At 38.8% G+C, this 21,640-nt stretch overlaps 1 protein-coding gene across 2 annotated transcripts; it reads right to left on the minus strand.

Annotated features, from left to right (window-relative positions):
* Nucleotides 1-1,525: 1,525 nt before the first annotated feature.
* Nucleotides 1,526-21,210, minus strand: bace1 (beta-secretase 1). 2 transcript variants are annotated; one of them, XM_084717096.1, is made up of 9 exons: nucleotides 20,311-21,208; nucleotides 11,822-11,910; nucleotides 10,685-10,901; nucleotides 9,398-9,535; nucleotides 9,169-9,303; nucleotides 8,966-9,067; nucleotides 6,121-6,270; nucleotides 3,700-3,871; nucleotides 1,526-2,092 (listed from the first exon to the last, which is right to left on the minus strand). In XM_084717096.1, the coding sequence occupies exons 1-9, from the start codon at nucleotides 20,647-20,649 to the stop codon at nucleotides 1,854-1,856; spliced, it is 1,581 nt and encodes a 526-aa protein (XP_084573222.1). In that variant the 5' UTR covers nucleotides 20,650-21,208; the 3' UTR covers nucleotides 1,526-1,853. The 2 variants fall into 2 exon arrangements, with proteins under 2 accessions (XP_084573222.1, XP_084573223.1); XM_084717097.1 differs by lacking the exon at nucleotides 3,700-3,871 and having other exon boundaries at nucleotides 1,828-2,092; nucleotides 20,311-21,210.
* Between the last annotated feature and the right edge of the window lie 430 nt (nucleotides 21,211-21,640).

A 21,640-nucleotide genomic window follows, 5' to 3' on the forward strand; every position in this document is an offset into this window, starting at 1 on the left:
GATGCAGATGAATTGAATGATTAAAATAGCAAAATAATTTTGAGTCTAGGTTAAGCCTTTTTCAAGATAACTGCAAATACACATACTCAGTTATTACAGTGCCAGCTTGTGGTCAATAAGTGTCATTTTTGTTGCCTGAGTAGTGGGTGGAATTTGCAACCCACCTTCCAGTTTTCATGAATTTTCATCTTACAGTTTTTGCTGCACAAACACTTTTAGCGGGAAACATTAAGGACACAATTATCAGAACAAAAACAAGAGGAGTCCTCAGTGAGCGTTGCTACTTGGACCCCTAAAATATACTTAGAGGAAAAAGAAAAAAAAACAACTCTAAGTTCCCAACATTATATGAAATTCATGGGGGAGGGCACTGAATCCTTATACATTTTTCATTATTTTGCAATACTAAAAGGATAAAAATCATGTATAATGGACATCAGTTTATAAGTTAGTTGATGATTTGTGTGAACAAATTTAAAGAAATCACATCACGTTACAGTTACAATAAGTACTTTATTGGTTCAACAGTGCTGCCAGCGCCTGACAGATAAATATACAGTTTTGAGTTTATCTATTTACAGCTTGCTGAGAGACAATATAAACTGTCCCCTGTAGACATACATAGTGTTCTTTAGTAACATAGTGTTCTTTAACATACTTTGGGCTGGTTTCCTTGTCCAAGCATATATGGTCCCCATTGAGAGATGTGGTGAGTTTAGGCTGTTTCTGTGTCTGTGAAAGAAGCCCTATTAGGTCTGGGTTTGTTAACATGTAATGAGTTGTTACATGTGAAATAAACGGATGGTGCACCAACAGGATAAGCAATGTGTGTTCTCTCTCTCTCTCTCTCTCTCTCTGTGTGTGTGTGTGTGTGTGTGTGTGTGTGTGTGTGTGCCTGCACAAATAGAAGATCTGGAATGCACAAATTTTGTGTACAATAGATACATTTAAGCTTTCAATATAAGAAGAAAAAGTGACATCTGATATTGACTGTGTTCAGTAGTCTCAGTTTCACACAAAGCAAAACTGATTTTATGCAGTAAATGCTGTTACAATCTGATTATTCATCAAATTAGCCTCTTTATGCTTAGTTAATTCGCATTGCAGAACTGTTTGCTGGCATTTGCAAAATAGTGTGATTTCATAGATGCTATTCAGTAGTATCATTTTCATTAAATCTTTCTGTATACTCTTCACTTACAGTACAGCTGTGCACACATACAGGCATGCTCACACATTGTTTCATTCACTCATAAGCCACAAACAGTAGATCTATAAACAAACACACATGTAACCACACACTCAAATCATACCATAGCAAACCATGTCCAACTACATCCAGGTATTCACATCCAGGTCACAAGCTTCTTCATTTAGCCACGTTTGTAAATTTTTTCTTTTTCCTCATTGTGGATCTCTGCATTGTTAAGAGAAAAATCTCTCTCAAAATTCCAAATCCAAGCCATCTCTGTGGTCTATTTATACACTATTTATAAGAAAGAGATGATTTTTTTTTTTTTGTTTTGCCACTTCAGTTCCTCTGGCCATGCTGATCTGCATAGGTATCTTAAACAGGCAAAGTTGATGCTGATGACACCAACTTTTCTCGTTTGTCCATCAGGTTAGTAATGGCTCTAGTTATCCTCAGCGCTCTCCAATTTGAGGGCAGCACTGTTCACTATGTGTTTCAGCATGTTCTATACTTGACACATTATATTCCTGAAGAACTTTCTCAACACTCTCTTTCAACAGCACCAACATTTTGTATCATCCCTTTTACCACAATCCACCTCTGTCCTCTGTTTCAAGTGTACATCTCTATGCATCCTTTTATCACCTCCTTCCCCCCCTCATCACTTTAGGAGGGATATGTCATCAGCAAAGTCCCCATGTGGGTGGAGGCAGCGGGCGAAGCGCCACTGGCACACCATGAGACACAGCGGCAGCATGAAGAGAGCACAGATTCCTGCCATGATGTAGGCAATGGTCATGAGAGTGGACTCGTCCGTCTGAGGGATGTTGTAGCCGCAGTCCTCCAGGTCGACACCGTGGAATGGGCCTTCCACAGAGGCTGTGCGAAACTCATCGTGCACTACAAACAGGAGGAAAGGATTATTAGTGTTTATGAAGCACAAAGATCAGGATAACAGATAGTCTATGTTACTATTCCTGTAAATAAGTCTGAAGTGAGATATACTTAAGATAAATTCTGCATTTTCCATTATATTTTCTTGCCTTTTTGGTAAGATTCCCTTTAGCCTCACACATGTTTCTATGATTGCCCATATTTCTTTTCCTTATTCTCTTTGCAATACCCAACTAAAAATTGTACAGTTCCTGAATGTTCTGAGTACATCCCCCTTGGTGTAAAGGATGTTGCCTTGTAACATTCCCAGAACAATCCTGGATTTCACAAAGTGAAGTTCTTTACAGGGTAGGGGTCATTGTTGGGTAATCTTTAAGGGGATATTCAGGATAATCTAGGAATGTTTAGGAGACCATTACAATAGGACATTTCCTTTCAGTCTCTACACTGCCTTCCCATAACGTTGCAGAACCTTAACCATTACAGAAACCCATAATGGGATCAACCCACAGTGGGTTTTTTGGTTCAATTTAGGCCCTTTCATCATTTTCCCAGAACATTTTTAATTAACATTAAGCAAACTTTTTGATGGTTATCATGGTAACTTTTTCCCTTTAATCAGTCCTAAATGGAACATTTTGATATGAGTTGCAGAAAATCTGTCACAGTGTTGGGGTTCATCTGGTCATTTCCTGTTTTATTTTGTAGTCCTGGTCCACCCTCATGTCCCTTGACTTAGCTTCCTGTCTTTCTTCTTCCCACCCTTTTTGATTATCACCTGCGTCTAATTAGTTCCACCTGTGCCTGAATGGTTCTTGGTCTATTTAGTCCTTGTGATTCTCTCTGTCTTTGTCAGTTTGTTGTTCTTTTGTGACATCCCATGTTTCAGACTGACTGACTTTGTGTTCCTCATTTTTCCTTCGCTGGATGTGTTGTTTTGAACATGCCAGCCTTGCAACTAGCTTTTTGTATTTTTGGTTGCTTTCTTAAAACAAATTTTGAACACTTTCTACTTCCCTGTCTGCATTTGGTCCACCATCTTATTTTGTGTTATACTTTGACAGAACCACATGGGAATGTTTTCTTTATGTCCCAGAAGTCCTCTTTATGAAGCTATGTTACCATAAAAGAACCAATGGATCATACACCTAAAGTCATGTAAGGAACATATGTTATACCAGACGCAGTCCTGAATGAAATGTTCTTATAACATCCCAAATGTCCACCTCCTAACATTGTAATGGGAAAGTCCCATCAAAGTTGTATAGGTAAAATTATTATATGACCAACTTAGACCCATATGCAAATGTTCTGGATGTTCCTTGATGGCACGTTCTCACATGAACAATAGGAGACCACGTTTCTACATTTCCCAAATATCCTCTTTAAAATGTTGCAATGAGACCATAAAATAACCAAAATGAAATGTCTTTCTAAAGTCATACAGAGACTTTTAAAGTGCAGCAGGACATTTTAGGAACGTCCCCAGTGTTCTGTAAAGATGTGGGACATTCATCACCTTTAGGGAACATTGTGCAATGTCCCCAGAACATCCCCTCATATAATACAAGGGTATAAACCTTACTGATTCCCCTCCACCCTCTACTCCTCACCGTGGCAGGTGCTAACAGCAAAGCCAATGCGTTTCTTTTCTCGATCGAAGACCACGTAGAAACCTTCCATGATGACAGCCCCCATCACTGTACCAGTGCTAGACTGGGACACAGCAAACTTGTAGCAGTCTTCCTGGGCAGAGGCCACATCCTCTACTGGCCGCAGGTATTGCTGCATTAAAAAAAATCAAAGAGTGGAGTTAACATGGAACACCACAAACAAGAAAGATACTACTGTGTAGCAGTGTGTATATTATGCTCAATTATCAACTAGGCAAAGTTTGTGTAATTTAATGAATCCTACTTATGTTTCACTTCCATTCAATACTTTCCCATGGTGAGGTACACATGTTCCTGGCTCTAGATCTTTAAATTGGGTGTTTTTGCAATATATGAACCCATTTACTTTAAACAAGCATAATGTGAATGTATTGATATTTTCATATGTTTGAAGCTTAAGTTTGATTTATTTTCATAGATACATTTTCTAATCAGAAAATAGGTCTGTGGAGACATATGTTCAGAGGGGTTGCATTGTAACTTGCAAGTGTACCGTTCTGATCCTATTAGCTTGTTTAGACCAGTCAGTGACTATCCATGGTATCACACAGGCACAGAGATTATTTATACAAGAGACCCTCTGAATGTTCTTTCTCTACATTTAAAGGCATATGGGTTTATGTATGGCTATTGTTTTGTTGTTGCATAATAACTTACAGATAAAATGTGTGTGGTTATTTATTTATTTAGGTATTTATTCTCTGAGAAATGTATTTTTAAATTACATTTTTGCACTTTTCATTCTGGATCTTTGCGTAGTAGGTCACAGCCCGTGAATCATTTGTTTCTCTACAGTTTCACGGTGAATATTGTGTTGCCATGTCTGGTGCCTAACAATGAAGTGCTGAAAGACCCAGAAACTGAGGTCCTTGTCCACTGTATGACACAATAAAGAGTTGTCCTGCATCAGATTACTCAAGGCCCCTCAGGGGAAAAAGATGTATGTTGTCTGATAAGTGAAAAGAAGTTCCAGCAGATAAATGACATAACTGCTGTTATTACATAGCTTGTCCACCAGAGGGCACTGACTGACCAACTCAGAACATGTTCACGATCCCTTTAATAAAATTAGGGAGCCTTGGCAAGTGTTTTCTATATGATGTGGTTATTCTTAAAGTATCAATCAGCCAACATCAGATTTCTTGAACTCTTTAACAATGAGTAAGGTAACAGCCTATAACCTGCTTGTTCAATGGTACTTTTTTATGCTTCAAGTTTTCCAGTATATCTGTAGGATCAGTGTACATTCTATATGTGGTGATTTACTGTTCTACCTGCTATAGAAATTATTTTAGAAAACGAAGGACATAATAATGTTTCTCAAGTGTTTCATTCTGCTGTCAGAAGCGCACGATCCTCCCACAGGTTTACGGCACTGACTGAAACTCACCTCTAAATCTCACTGCCAAATCAATTTTCATTCCATCACCACCAAGGCCTTTTCTGAGTGCATTGAATAAAAAATGTTTAATGGCTTTTCAGAGGTTTAAGAAAAGCTTTAGAAAATATATTCAATGGTAAATCTCTTTTAAATGTGGTCATTATTTTTTTTTATTCATGGTACCTAGGCAGGCTTTCATCTATTGAAGACTGTTTAATAAGAGTATGGCTGAAGGATAGGGTGACTTGTGCAGTATTTCCACTGCGTGGTATGGCTTGGCTTGACTTGATTCAACTCTACTCCTTCTTTTAAGGTTTTCATAAAAAAGTCGTGGACAAAACCTGGTATTTTTTGGTATCATCTCAGTCGAGATTCCAAGCAAGTTGAGCCGTTACAAAATGGTGGAGTGAAAACACTGCAGACCACTGGTTGGTCAGAGAAAATCATCACTTGGGCAACATGGAGCAACCAGAGTTGTCCTGTTGTCTACACTCTTTGAAATAAGTAGATATCGTTACAGTCCAGTAATGCATCAAAACGTTTTTTATGGAGATATTCGATCTATTGTTACATCTCTAGTCTTTTGTCTTGCTGCCTTCAATTTGTCTCCTTGTTGTGACAAACAGCTATCCCTTCAGTCGCTTCCATTGTTGCTGTGTGATGTCGCGTTTCATGCAGTGTTTTTATGACAATCACGTAAGAATCCCACCTACGCTGACGGGGTATTATTTGCTGTAGAAAACAAAATCCAGTCAAGTACCTGGTACCAAGAATGAGTCTATTCAATAGGAGCCAAGAAAAACCATGCAAGGAAAACATAGCTTTACTGTGACCAGATTTCCTTTAAGCGTGCACAGGGAAAAGAGAACTCTGCTTTTATCTTAAGACCTTAGAATGACAGGATGTACATGACTCGTAGTAATGAATGTGAATTATTTCCGCAAACATATTCAGTTCCAGTGTAAGATACTGTGTGTTACCTGTGGTAGGATGGAGATTCTGAAGGACTGGTTGTGGTTTTCACTCATCAGGTAAAGGGAGATGACCGGGAAGATGTGCCAGGGTGTAGTGCCAGCCTGCCAACATACCAGCTGCTCCCCCAACCAGAACCCAGAGGGAAACTGCTCCGTCTGAAAAACAGGGTCAGGAGGATATTCATTCTTTCCTGTCCTTTCCCATGCCTGGACATCCAAATCAGGGTCAAGAGGGGAGGATGGAGCTTATCCAGTCATAGTTGAGGGAAAAAATAATAAGCTGTACAATGTAAGGGTAAGGTATTTCATCAAATGCCATCAGTCTGCCACTAGTAAACAAGACACCTAACACAAACTGGAGTAACTGAAAAAAAACAAACAAACCCAACTCTGATCAGTCAAACTGAATCTGTCAGTCTGTTTCATTTCAAAGACCTGTGCCTGTTGTCATACTGGTTTTTCCCTGATATTACCATCATAGCAGAGAGGCTGATCTCCTCTCCAGGGGATGTTAATAATGTTAGCTGCAGAACAGCAGAGATTTTCTCCCACTTTATTCCAGAACACGAAGACCAACTAAGACATTTAGGCAGTGTTGGTGTGCAGTCAAGAACATTTTCATTTCATTATTCATATATATGTAAATACAAGAGGCTTAAAAAATATGCAGTTAATATTTTTAAATAAAACAGTTTCATATCTCCACACACTCTATGCTTTTTATGTTCATCAGATAGTAACTTTCATCAAGACCGGACAGATTAACTTAAATAATGAAGCAGATTTGGGAGCAAGAACTTTGTGTTCCAATACCTGACAACCAGCGTGACCATATATTTGACCTGATCCATTCTTCATCTATGTTCCAGGCATGATTTGATGCAGTGTAAGGTTCTTTTAAGAGAACACTGTACAAATGCCCAAATGCCCAAATTTAACCAGATACCAATGATAGCTGCAACAGGTGCAAACAGTCACCCACTAACCATACTCACATGTTTTGATCTGGTCTAAGACAAACTGCTTTCTGGTGTGAAATATTCTGAATGTACATATTTGCCTTTCACTGAATAACTGTTTCTCCAGTACTAGAGGGAGCAAAAGTGGATGAGTATGTGGAGTTTGGGACTGAGTTGATAGAAGTGAAGGTTTGTATACTTGTTTTTGCTAATATGTCTTGTCTGTGAAATCAGGGACTAACCCATTGTGTCTAACCTAGATTTGTTACCGTTTATTGTTTACAATACAGGTTGTAAAATCAATAAAAAGATTTCAGAAGAAGCTTAATTAAATAATAAAATTTGTTATTGTGCTTTCCATACTAAGGGCGGTAGAACAAAAAAACAGCTGAAATGCCATGTAAATTTCTAAGCCTTTATACTTTTAAGGCATTAATAACTTTTAGTTTCTGTTAGTCTCTGATACATAATGTTTTCTTTTGTTTTGTTTTAACCTTTTTTTATTCAGGGTAGGTACACTGACAGTGATGCTCTCTTTTGCAGGAACACCCTGATCACATTCACACAGTTACAGATACACACCTGAAAGCTACCCCATACAACCACAGTCTTATCTACCACTGAGCAGCTCCACTGGAGCAGTTAGGGTTAAGGCACCACTGAGGTGCCCTTGAGCAAGCAATGAGGGAGGGACAAGTTCTGCCTTTCACTTTCCCCACCCAGATTTATCCTGCCGGTCAGGGGTCACAAGCTTGCTTCTTTAACCTTTAGGCCACCACTGTATGTTGCATTTGCATCTTCTCTACAGCAAAGATTGTCACTTTAGGAAAATATTTACTATAAATAAAAATATTATACAGGGAAAATGACATTGGCACTACTGCTTTTGAGCCTTGAGAAGTGTCAGCAGTCAGAGTCCTATTTTTCAGTGGTGGAGTTGAGAGGGTACTGTACATATGCATGTGCATACATGAATGCACCTGCCTACATGCAAAAATTTATGAACAATACCTTTCAATCAATAGACAATATTAAGGCTGGGACAACAAACAAACAGAAAAAAAAAGGATTCACCAGCTTCTTTAAAATCACCTATGGCTCAACTATGGCTCCAAAACGTATATTTTAGATCTCACCCTAATGTCTCAAATTAGGCTTTCTGGGGCACTCATGTCAGGGGAGCTGAGCTCCCTGTAGCTCCCCCATATTTCAAACCCATTTCACTAGTAATCTAGGACAGCCTGTATGTATGTATGTTGCCTGAAAGGGCAAAAACCAAGGCATTACAGTGCATGAAGGACCCGCCACATTGCTCACTGCTGCTTGTTAATCTTACTGTTGCGAGCACACAGTGATAACTGGAGGCAACTCAGCAGAGTGCACACGCTGTGGTGGCTGGACAGTCAGAGGACGTTATTCAAAGAGGAAAGGACAGAAACAGGATTTTGAAAAGGACATATAGGTTTTTAAATACTGCATGTTGTAAGATCAAAAGTGACCATGGATGTAAACCGTTCTGTCCACATCAGTGCTCACAATCGCAAGATTATTTGAAGTGGAATTGTATGAGGTACTTATCCATGGTCAATGTATTCCATCCAATGTTGGTAATACGCTATCTATGGGTAAGTACCTCATACAACCCCACTTCAAAAACTCTGAACTATGCCTTTAATACAAAAGATGAGAGCATTTCCTCTTAACAATATCCACGTAATAAAGTGAGTGTCAAGCTTTTTCGTGTTGCGTAAAATACTATTATCTTCTTTCATCAGATAGCTCAAGGAATTAGTAATGACAGGGGCAGCAAAAGCAACAGAGAAGGAAACAGAGGAGTGTTATACAGATTATACTAAGGATATAAAGGCATTTATAGCATAGAAAGGACTGACCGAAGAGGCTGCTTCAATAGCCTTGACTGCAGCCTGGAACACTTTTCTAGGCAGGCGAAGGTTGGTGGTGCCACTGTCCACAATGCTCTTATCATAGTTGTACTGTTAAAGATAGATAAACAGTCACCAATTAGAAATCTTGAGTGATTGACTGACCATTAAATCTGTCTTTTTTGGTTTTTGCAGTCATCAGTAGGTCTCACCTCCTTACAGTCCATGTTGAGGTCCTGCCCATTCACCTCAATACGTACGATAATGACCTCATAATACCACTCCCTGCGGATGGGAGTGTACCACAGCTCTCCCACGTAGAGTGACGGGTCCACTCCTCCAATGATCTAAGAGCATACAGAAAAATATCATTCAGTACTGGCTCTAAATACGATATTAGATGATTTGTACCTTGTGTGCGTGTGCTTATGTGCATCTCACCATGCTGCCGCCAACAGTAGCACTGCCCAGGGTGTAGTTCTGGGTGAAGCCGGCTCCACACAACTGGAGAGAGAAGAGGTTGGGGACAGGCGTCTGGCGAACCAGAGAGTCAAAGAAAGGCTCCAATGTCTCATCAGGCTGGAAAGAGACAGAGGGAAGGAGCAAAATAAATATGATAGTTTTACTTCTGAATGACCAAGACAGGCTGCTGTTTTTAGCTCTCACCTCCAAAATACACTATGAAAACGCGAAAGAAAGTCCGCACTGTGTAGCTCCCTTAAGTGCAATTTATTGGCACATCAACTAGGGATGTTTCAAATTAATGTTCCTCCTTAGACTTGAAAGAAAAAGATTAAACAAACCTCCTTAATTTGAATGATCCAAAAATTATCAGAGGTGGCACCAAGTCATTATTTTGCAAGTCACAAGTAAGTCTCAAGTCTTTGCCAATCAAGTCCCAAGTCAAGTTCCAAATCCTAAATTTTGAGTTTCACATCCTAAACCAGTCATAATTCGTATCTTGAGTCCACACCTCTGAAAACTATGTCCCACATCCATTTGCAGTGGATGTCATCATAGTTATCACCCTTGCACACCAGATTAGGAATTCAGAAAGCTGAGACAAGGACAAACAGGAAGCACAGTATTCTCACTAGTCTTTTAACAAGCTCAATGCTCACCCTATTTGGCTTTCCTGATCGTTCACAAGACAAGTAATAAAGAGCACTTTTGAATGACTGCTAAGGAGAACTGAAAATGTTGCAGGTGCCAGAAAAAAGTAATGTAACAAGCATACAAATTACCACTCCATAGGCATGTCACTTTTAACTTATGCAATGAGTAAATACATAATACATTTTCCCAGGTCCAATCTACACCAGCAGCACTGATAATATACTGAAGTGTCCTTTCCCTTGCAGCTTAATATTGATTTAAAATGTGATACTTAGCTCTCTTCCTCCTATCCTCAATCCTTGTCTTTTTTATATACTGTCTAAATTCATGTACTTCACAAGATGTTATAAATACTTTAATACTTCATTCACTGTTAGATTAATGTCACTTCAGTAGGCAAAATGTCATGGAACTCAGAAAGACATCACTGCCCATCAGTTTATTAATGTGACTAAAACAAAGAATTGCATTATTTCTGGCCACTGATATGTAAGGATTTTACAACTGAGGTGTCGATAGGAAAAAGTGTCCTTTATAGCTTTAAAATGAGATTACTAATTATTGGAAGACTTTTTTTAGATTTTGAGGGACCATGCGATATGCTGCTCTTACCCGTGCTATATCAGCGTACGCCAGTCCCAGGATTCCCTCCCAGTTGGATCCATTGATGAAGAAACGATCTGACTGGGTGATTGCAGCGATGTTGGCGCGCAGCGTGGCGTTAGGCCCGTGCGGGACAGAGACCAGGTCGGTGCCCAGCTCACCCTCCCAGCGACCCTGGGTGTAGGGAACATATACACTCCTTCCCTGGTCACGGTATGAGCTGGAGCTGTGAATGGATGGTAGGGCCACAGAGAGGGTGAAACAGAGAAAGAAGAAGGGTTATGAGATTATTTTCTTTTTTTCTGCGCTAATCCAAGATCCAATGGAAAAATCCCATTGGGTTAAACTATTACACAGGTCTCAGTCAGGGACTGAGTAGTAGGGCTGCCTGATATGATAAAAAACATACAATACACAAAAAAAGCATGCAATATGCAATAGCCTTGTGGTTAACAATGATCATTTTTGATTGGCATATTTCATTTTCACTCACAAAATCATGATGTGACATTTGTTGGGGTCTGTACCGATCAAACATGTTTTTTTTTAGCTGTTCAGGAGAACAAGATTTGTAGGCCAGGGCATCTCTGCAACACTACAGTACATCATTATAATGCTGTTTTTACACCTGCTTCTGCGATCTAGATATTGCACTTGGCCATACTGTGATCTCGATAACATCTTAATGTTATAACCCTAATGAGTATGAACAAATATAAACAGAAATAGAGAAGCATTTACTCATTGTTCAATCTGTTTGTATCACTCTCATTTAATTTATATCAGTTTACCTATCAATTAATTAATCAGATACGACTTGAACAATGAAATCGAAAAAAATCATGATAAAAAAACAAAACAAAATAATTTTTGCATGGTAAATCATGGTAGTACACAGAACTTGAATCTGCCCCAGCAGTTATTAGCAGGCAGCAATTTAATAATCTAAACTGGGTGTTAAGAGTAACATTACTATTAACTAAGTTTAATTAACTATCCTTTTACCATTTATTAATGATGGTTATTATAAAGTGTTACTGAATTGTTTCTGATATTTTTAAAGAAAACAAAACAAAAAATACTGAAACATGCCCTTTTTGCCAACTAAATTTGGCTTTGTGTTTTACCACTCATGTCTCTACTCACAGTGAGCGATGGTAGTATCTGCGCAGGAAGGGATGAGCAGCTGCACCGACAGCAAAGTTACTGCTTCCTGTATCCACCAGGATGTTTAACTAATGAGACAGAGAAAGAAGAAGAGAGACACAGAGAGAGATTTATTAAATATATGCTGTGTGCATTTTACAAAAATCAATAGGTTTGTAAAACTGATGCTTGGGTAACATTGTGAAATTGATTATGTTCAATCTCTAGAGGGCAAGTTAAATCTATCTTTGTTACCTTGGAGACAGACATGGCCATTTGTAAAACAATTTTCTGTGCTGGGGTTTTTGATGTCTGCTATTGATACTTTTATTTTTTTCATACTGCTGCTGGTCTTACAGGTTAATTTTCTCTAAGTAGCCTCAATCTCACAGATTTCATTTTGTCATCTTTCAGTCATTCTCTGTATCCATTTCTCTTTCCTTGTAGTGTCCTGTGCTGTTTCCTGTTGTCCTAAATGTCCTTGCCTGTCCCCTCTCTGTCTCCACTCTAACCCTTCACTCCTCTCAGGTTGCCTATTCTACTCCCTCTCTCTCCATTCTCCTCCTCTGCTGTCTGCATCTCTATGTGAGTATCATATTTTGCGCAATCAGTCAAAACAGTTAGTGAATGTGTGAATGGAGAACAATAGCAGATGGTGATGATGGCAGAAATATACACTACCTAGTATATGTGTATGCACCATATACATTATAAACTATACTTCACACACCTATAAACTGCTGCATGCCATATATCATAAGTATCACTTAACATTTATTTTTCCTTGTCTTTGTTGTACTGCTGCTTTAAAAGGATGGTTTGGATTTTTTTAATGGGTTTTATAAGGTATTTATCCATAGTCAGTGTGTTAAATACAGTAGATGGCAGTCGGCCATCTTGCAGCAGGACTACTAAGTATTGTAGCAAGTTAAGCAATGTACTGCAGTAGAGAGTGTCAGCAGCAAAATGGTCTAACTAAAACTCTAAAAATCAGTTTAAGTGTACGCTATATTAATATTTTGAACACTTTCCCATGCCATCAAACATCATTGTAAACTTAGGATTTACTTTTCTATAGCTGCCTCCACTGGTTTGTTTGTTTGAAGTTCCATCTGATATCATATATCCACATCTTAGCTGATATTCTTTATACAGAATATAATGTACATAATATAAAATATATATGTAAAAACACATTGTTTGCAATATTCCCTTAAAAGTGGTTAACACTTGTGACAAAGATATGTAATGGAGGCAGAATATTTTTCAGTTTAACAATAAACTTTATTGTCCAAAATGATACCAGGCAACTGAAACTAAAGTGAAAGTAAACCTTCACCTGATTTTTAATAATTATAAAAAAAATATAATAAAAAAAGGACACAAATAGAGCAAAAAATGTATGTTAAACCTGAATTAAAATACAGGATCAAATATACACAGAATGCTGCTAAAAACAAATAAAAACAACCTGCATTGTGTTCTGTTAAAAATGCTTTCATACAGGCACATTTCAGACAACACATATGCAGATACTGATACTGGCCAGCGCAGCTGTGATAGGCCAATATCAGCTGATAATATCAGTTGGGCTCTAATTTTTTGTGTTGTTGTGTGACTTCAGTGTCTTAAAAGGTTACCTGATTCTGAGTCAATCAATAACAGACAAACTAACAGCTCGAGGCAGTGGTAGTCCAGCAGCTTGCGTGTTCTGTGAGGTAGAATTGTTCTTTTTGCCAAAGAAGTCTGATGGCTTTGGAAAGAGCAATATCTGGCTTATGTAATGGCGGTTTCTCGTCAGAAAAAGCTGTCTGATGGCAATGTAAAGGGTTAACAATATTCTAAATACAGTGCACAGTTAAACAGATTTTTTTAGATGGATAAAATACGTTTAGCTGCTGACCCTGTCCACAGCAGTTCATTGCTTCGCTTCCTGCACAAGTACTCCCATTGCTTCTCCAAGCTGGGGGCGCCATCTACTGTAGCTAACACACTGACTATGGATAAGTATCACATATAACCCAACTTCAAAAAATCTGAACCATCCCTTTCATACACACTACATATGCTATGTGAGTCATATATGTTAATGCTTGTGTAACTATTTATCAAAAAATATTTACTAGGATAAACCCTTTGAGATGTATCATCTTGTTTTTGTGGGAGTCCCAACATATACCACAATCAATGTACGATGACTGTTAATTTGCAATTGTTTTCAATTAAAAGATTTTCATTCATATGTTATATATCATATTCATATTCTAGTTAATATGTCCTACTGATGTGTTTGTTATAGTGACATATTAAGCTCATACTGTACTACTTTGCTGATTGAAAAACAAGGTGAAAGAACAACTTCTTGACAGAGAATGTAGATGCAGTGTGGCACAGAATCACCCAAACACAAGAACAGATAGACAGGCATATAGCCACAGCAAGCTGTTCAATAATAGATTGGCTCTTTAAATATCCAGAGAAGTGCTACTGTCTCAAGGGCTGGACCTGAAAGCCCAGAATAAATACTGACTCTGTCCACCTCACACACACACATGCATCCACTATATGTACCTATGTATGTATGATTATACACACGCACGCGCACACACACACACACAAATACATGTACGCATGTGTGTGTGGTGTGTGTGTATGAGTGTGTACGTACTGTCTCCACAAACACACCACTCCTGTCTTGTCAGTAACGATGCTGTGCACACTCTGCCTTCCCCTCTTGGCCAGAGATTTGCTGACTGCTCAGGATAGATCTGTTTCTTTCACACACACAAACACTCACACACACTACAGGCTGCATCCTGACACACTGAGACCTCATGTCTTTCCCTGCTCCCTCTCTCTGTCTGTCTTCCTGTCCTCCCTGGCAGAGCGCCTGTCTGCTCCAGCCATTATATTTGCCCTTCCCCCTCCACCACTATGGAGGAGAAATCATCAGTGGTTACCAGAACAGAACGCAATGCATCAGAAAGTCAATGTAAATCAATGACTTAAGGTCCTTTCTACAACTTTGCATTCATGAAACATCTCAAGTTAAATGGAAGGCACATTTCATCACTTCTGTTATTATGATCATTTGACTTATTTTATACACAGACTGATAAATAAATTATAATTTTACATAAAGCTGAATTCATCCAGACAAAGGGGCATCTAAAAGCACTTAAGCCTAAATACATTAAGATAATTTGATTTATTTTGGTCTTAAAGACGTAATAAGGGCCTGCAGACAACCTATCAGTGTGTCGCTATGGATGTGGTGTTCCTGATTGGACATTTTAATGAATGAGATGGCGACGGACAAGCACCTTTCCACTTGGTTAATATACACCAGCCCGAGAACTGCTGCTTTTACTGTACTACAGATCATGCCTCCCCAGAAGTCTCTGAGGATCAGTGTGTTTGGTATTACGAGGCTCCATTCAGGACGTCATCCTCCTGAGCTCCTAATCAATTTCAGTACCTGGAAATCTATACACCCTTTAATATAGTTCTAATTTTATTTTCTCAGTGTCTGAAATAAAACCTCATCTTTTGCCCTTTAAAAGGCCCTAAAAACCTACTTTCTTAATCAGCGTTGTGCTATGAGAGTACACAACCTTTTGCTAAAATTTTAACAGCTTTGGTTGCTAAAGCTCAGTTTTTCACATCACAGATTTCCAGATTTGTGTTTTTGGCATTTCCTTTCTCATGGGTTTGAAACGGGCGGGACTCAGTTGGATTTGGTGTCACATAATTACCTACACCTGTGAGGACTGTTGATGTTTCCAGTACAGTCAATCAAATCTGATTAAACTATACCTACATAATCTTGAAAGGGAGTTTTTAATTTCTTAATAAATAATACCTATGGATTTTTCAAAACTCTGGTTGTTGGTTTGTCACAAATATTTAATGCAAGCTACTGTTAGACACAAGGAACTCCTTTTTTTCGACTCTGTTCTTGAAGAATAAAATGGCTTAAATAGAATTCACAAAAAAATAATTAATAAGTTTTCATTTGAGGCCTCAGGGCAATAAAAGCAGCACAAATTGAAATGGCGTGTAGACCGTTGTTAATCTTTTAATTGGGTTTTGCTCATTACTGCCTTCATATTAGGAATACTTGGATAGTTTTCATAAAACCCTGGGTGTGCTTTGCTATATGGTCCAAAATTGCAGGGAAGAAAACTATTAATGTAGTAGCCATCTGATTCTTAAAATGAAATTCACTATTTGATTGTGTTCAGGTCAGAGGTTGCTGACTGTGATCAAAGTCAAGTAAAACCCCCTGGTCAATAAAGATTTTCTGACACAAAAATCAGCTATTGATAAGTATATGAGTCAATGTACTACACATGGGATCATGCTACTTCCTAGCGGTATATATTTGCCAATGTTTTTTAACCTGAGCCAGACCACACAAAACTGATATACAGGATTAGTAGTACAGGCCTACTCTCTATCATCTAGTAGAAGAGAGTGTGCAGGGCAGAGGGGTGTTTAGCTGAATATGTTAGTCTAGTCAGACTGACTCATTACTCCTTTATCTGACCCTGGCCTGTAAAAGTTAGATTCTATGGCACTGACAAAAGCTCTGAAATATCAGCCGCCAAATTGTGCTATTTACTGATAAATCCATGGTGCTGTCCATGGTGCTGAAGTAGCCATTCTGTCTGTTTCATTTTCTTTCTACCAAAAGAGCTGTTCATGAGTTAGTTCACTATTAAGCTGGAAATATACTTGCTTTTAACTACGCGTTCGCATATGCAACCCTACGCTTCATGGCTGCCTCGCATATCCTGCGTCCATTTGGAGCGATGGTTGTGCGCATCCTCAGAAATTAACGTGACGCATACGTGAACGCAAACGCATGGTTAAACAGCAAGTATATCTTCGGCCTTAATGGGTGAACTTAACGAACTGGATCCATCCTTGCTGTTAAAAATTAACAAACTGCCTACTGTCTACACTTGTTTAACTGCAATAATAACCTTTTTTTTTTTTTTAACCATAGTGGTATCAGATCGGCACCTGGTATTGGCCAATATGTAAAGTTCAGGTATCAGAATCGTTGTCAGGACGGAAAAAATGGTATTGGAACATCTCTGCTTAATACACCATTTAATGTTTGAGAACTTGTGTTTCTAGAGCAAAATTAAATAGGGTTAAAAATGATGATACTACTACTACTACTAATAATAATAATAATAAGAATGATGATAATAATAATAATAATAATAGAATAAATCTATCTCACTTTTATTCAGCTCAGTCTATATAATGATGAAACGATGCGCGATATTCATGGTTTTGTATGAAGGCAGCAGGATCATTTACATCAGTGTCACTCTGACAGTTTTCATCAGTGAGGATGTTTTAGACGACAGCAGACAGCAAACTGCACACTGACACACGCCGAGGAGATGGAAGAGGGAGAGACAGCGTCTGAACTCTTCATCATAACTTACAATAATGCAGCACAGTGACAGACGTTTTGTGGAGGAGACAAGTGTCTGTCAGTTTGGTCCTTGCAACGACAGATATTTTAATATGTAGTGTTTAAACCACAGAACTGTACAGTAACATCAGGATTCATGATCAATAAAGGTTTTATCTCGGTCTGTACTTCATACACTCGCTCCCCCTCCCTCCTTCCTCTCTGCAGCTCGTCTTTCCTCCCTCGCAGTTCTGATTAATTATCATGAAGTAATTAAGTATTTAAAAGTAAACAAATAAGACTTGGAGTAAAAAATCATGCACCACAGAAGGGTACAGTAACATTATGATTCATGATCATCAAGTCACTTTCTCTCTCTGCTGTGACTCAGCCTTATTTTTACCTTTACCTGGTTTCAGGTGGAACTGCAGCTCGATCAGCACTCTCTCCTCTGCCTCCTCACATACTTCTATTTCTTTGTGCTGTCAGGTGACAGGGAAGCTCACTGCTGATTCAAACTATGTGTCTATGTACACGCAAAGTACATTTTAACAAAATGTAACTTTAACTTTATGATGCACATGTTTAGTTTAATTTTTTTTAGCTCTTTTTCACACACTCAAACCAATTTATAACTCATAATTCAATGTTTTAGCACCTTGGCACCTTTTTTCCGCTTAAAAAGCAACATAAAAAATAAAACACAAGTTGAAGATTAACTCCTGAGGTATCAAAATTTGGTATCAAATGACAAGGCATTTTTCGATACTTGATAGTATCAAGACAAATCGGTCAATGCTCCTCTCCAGCAGGGTGAATAATGGCTGACAGGAGAAGGAACCCTGACTACAGGTTGAAGGACACTCAATCTACCAAAAGTATGTTGTCTGTCTGTGTTGACTGGTCTCAACTGGCTGGTTGTCACCGTGCTGCCCAGCCTAATGCCCCATCCAGGCGGAGCTGTCTGAAATGGGAAACATCAGTGTCTCTCAGTGGCAGAGTGACACCTCCACTCAAGTCCCTCCATCTCTTTCATCGTCTCTCTCACTCATCTCCTTCTTCTCTTTTGTTTATGGAAAGCTCCTTTCTTCTTCTGTCACTCTCATTCACTCCTTGTTCCTCTCAATCTCTCTCTCTCTATTGTTGCTTCTTTATTTCTCTTTCATTCCCTCTTTCACCTTGTCCCTCTCCTCCTTCTTCTCGTCTTCTACCACCTCATCACTTTCTCTTCCTCCCTCTACCCATCGCCCTCTGTGTGCCAGCCTGTACACCGCAGCTGCACCCAGCTGGCACTCCTCACTCTGCAGAATTAATGGTTCCATTATCTGTCTGTATCATTCAGTCCTTTCTCTCACTTTCACACACATACACACACAGGCCATCTGTCAGTGCAGGAGCATTAACATTATTGGACGGTACATTTCAACTATGTTTCCATCTACTGACTTTAATTTTGAATTTCCTATTAAACTGTGGAAAGCTTGCATTATAAATATCAAAGTCTGAGATTAGTTAAGGACAGACGCTGTAGGAGTGTAATTAAGGTGTTTAAAGTTTATAGTTATGTCACCTCCAGGGCTGCTACTAGCCTTTATTTTCATAATTGATTAATATGTTTTTTCACTTAATTGATTAGTCCTTTGGTCCATAAGATGTCAAAGTTGACTGGACATCTTATCTTGGTTTGTCAACACCCCAATGAGATTCATTTTACTGTCACGGATGTCTAAAAAAACAAACAAACAAACAAACAAAAACAACAGAAAATGTTCACTTTTGAGACTCTGAAATCTCTGGACTTTCTTAAAAAATTAATCACAATGATTAATTGATAATCAAAATAACTGGCAATTAATTTAACAGTTGACAAATAATTGATTAATCAATTAATCATTGCACCTCTACTCACCTCCCATTGAGCTGCTAACCATCTTCTATATTATATTTAAAATACATGTCTTGGAGTGTGTGTGTAGTACTTAAAGATTAATTAAATTTACCTGTTAGTGTCTTTATAGTATTATAATGTATGTAGTTGGTCAAAACAGAATGAGGGATACACACACAGAGACACAAACAGATACACTTATGCAAGAATAAGGTAAAAGCATTAGAAATGTAAAAGAAATACGTAATATAAATACATCCAAAACATGTATGTTAAGTCAGTTCTCTAGTACCTTGGGTCAGTAACCCTTTCCAACATACTGGCTTCCCCTGGTGCTGCACAGTGTATATATGTACTTTGTGTATTGATGTTTCACAATAGTGTCAGCCCTTACCTTTACCTAAATTTGTGTGTCTTCAATGTTAATACTCAATATTGTTTTTTTTTCACTTTCATAAAGAACACTGGATTTAATGATTATTTTAAGGTGGTACCACAGACAATTAAGTGTACTGAAGTCTACTGAACATATTAACTGAAATATACCTGTCAATAAAGCAGATGAAATTCAACTGAGAGACAGAGCAAAGATTAATTTAATTTTTTTTTTTTTCAAAATATTTTGCAAGCAGAGCCAGACTCTGTACAGGGTAATAAAGAATGGCGATTAAATCTGCAATAATTAATTGATTATGCATCAAGTATTAAATGAAATGCCAACTATTCTGATTATTAATTAATCACTTTGAGTTTGAGAATTTAACATATCAGTATTGGTAAATGTGAATATTTTGGGGTTCTTTACCCCTTTATGACATTAAACTGATTATCATTGTCTTGTGGATAAAACAAGACAATTGAGGACGTCATCTTGGGCTTTGGGAAACAGTGGTTAACATTTTAATGGTCCAGACAGCTAACTCATTACTCAAGAAAATTATCCAGAAATTATTTGACAGTGAAAATAATCACCAGATGTAGCCCTGAATGTCAATCCTTAAGGAAAGATTCATTGATTTTTTTTGAGTGTGCCTGGTTTTATTTAATTTTGAATTAAGTGTGTGATGATAGATCTGTTGTATAGGCCAAAAAGTGCAGTGTTATAGGCCTAATCCCATGGGCTAAGTGCTTTGACAATATATGTATGCATGTAAATAAAACCATTACCTTCTGCGGAGGAGAGCCCACGGCCATCTCCACGTAGTACCCCTGCCCAGACTTCCCACGCAGGTTATCAATCATGTCCACGAAGCTGATACCGCTCGCTGCCGCTCCTCTCCGCCTGCGCGCACCGTTGCCGCGCTGGCGGTTCGCGACGCCTGCGGCGGCGGCAGGTGGCGGCTGCGGCGGCTGTTCAGCGAGAGCGCCTTGCCGCAGTGGCACACGGATGGCTAGAGGCAGGCCCGAGGCGTCCGGCGGCGCGGATTGACCGCTGCTGATCAAACACAACGACGTCCATATGAACAGAGCCTTCAACCAGCGAGGCTGTACCGTCGACGCCTCCATGTTGAAACTCAGTAAAGTTGTAATTTTTGGTGTGTTTGGCGTTGACTTCACGGCGCTCTGTTCAGTTTGACATACAGGAGACGAGATCAGGTGGCGGTGATGCTAAAATAACGGCTAAAGCCATGATGGCAGTTAAATCACAAATATGAAGGGTCACTGTGTTTTTTCTCCGGTTTTCTTTGGGTAGAACCCAGTTTTAGACCACGACAAAGTAACATGTAGACTAAAATAATCTACGCTGGAAATCAAATAACCCTAACAATTAAAGCAGGCAGCCCTCGGCGGTGTCACAGATAATTGGAGGCGACGGGTAAATTACAGGCTCTCCCTCCGTGCTCAGTGCATCAACAAACCAAAGGCCTGCGTCGTTTTGTCCGCACATCCTCATGTCAAACGACCCAAACCATCGTCGGTAGGTAGGCTGGCCAGCGGGCTGCTACCGTAATCCGCATCCTTCAGCTTTCCCGACCGGTTCATTCTGTTCTCCGCCTTCCAGTCTTTCACCTCCTCCTCCTCCTCCTCCATCCACCCCGCTGCATCCTTCAGAGCTGCGAGAGCGCGAGCATCACCGCCGTCAAGGTACAGTGCAAAACCGCACCACTTCCTGTAAGCACTTTCAAAATACGACAGCAATAAAAGCCTACAACTGAAATATCGAGTAGCGTAGTATCCTTGTTAGAGGTTACTACCAGGGTAGAAAGTAACGAATTACAGCTAGAGCCAGACTGATATTCGACTGAATATTATCGGATATTATCGACTGAAATTATCGGCTTGATATTGCTGTATCAGTCTTTATTGGTATTGGCATATGTTGTCCAATATGCACCTATATGAAACCTTTTTAAAACAAAACTTATTGATTGTTTTTATTGGTTAGTTTTATAGGCAGCATTTTGTGTATATTTAATCCATTTTCTTAACTTTAAATTAAATTTTAAATTTTATTAAATTTTATTAAATTAAAATATTTTTTAATTTTTGCATGTTA

This window comes from Lutjanus erythropterus, chromosome 4 (genome assembly GCF_056507025.1).
Source record: "Lutjanus erythropterus isolate fLutEry1 chromosome 4, fLutEry1.hap2, whole genome shotgun sequence".
NCBI classification, from domain to species: domain Eukaryota; kingdom Metazoa; phylum Chordata; class Actinopteri; order Lutjaniformes; family Lutjanidae; genus Lutjanus; species Lutjanus erythropterus.

Coding starts and splice junctions, on each gene's coding strand:
- bace1 (XM_084717096.1), bottom strand. CDS start 20,649: ATGGAGGCGTCGACGGTACAGCCTCGCTGGTTGAAGGCTCTGTTCATA. Junction 11,911..20,310: donor TGGGCTCTCCTCCGCAGAAG/GTAATGGTTTTA, acceptor CTGTCTCATTAG/TTAAACATCCTGGTGGATAC. Junction 9,068..9,168: donor TCAACATGGACTGTAAGGAG/GTGAGACCTACT, acceptor TATCTTTAACAG/TACAACTATGATAAGAGCAT.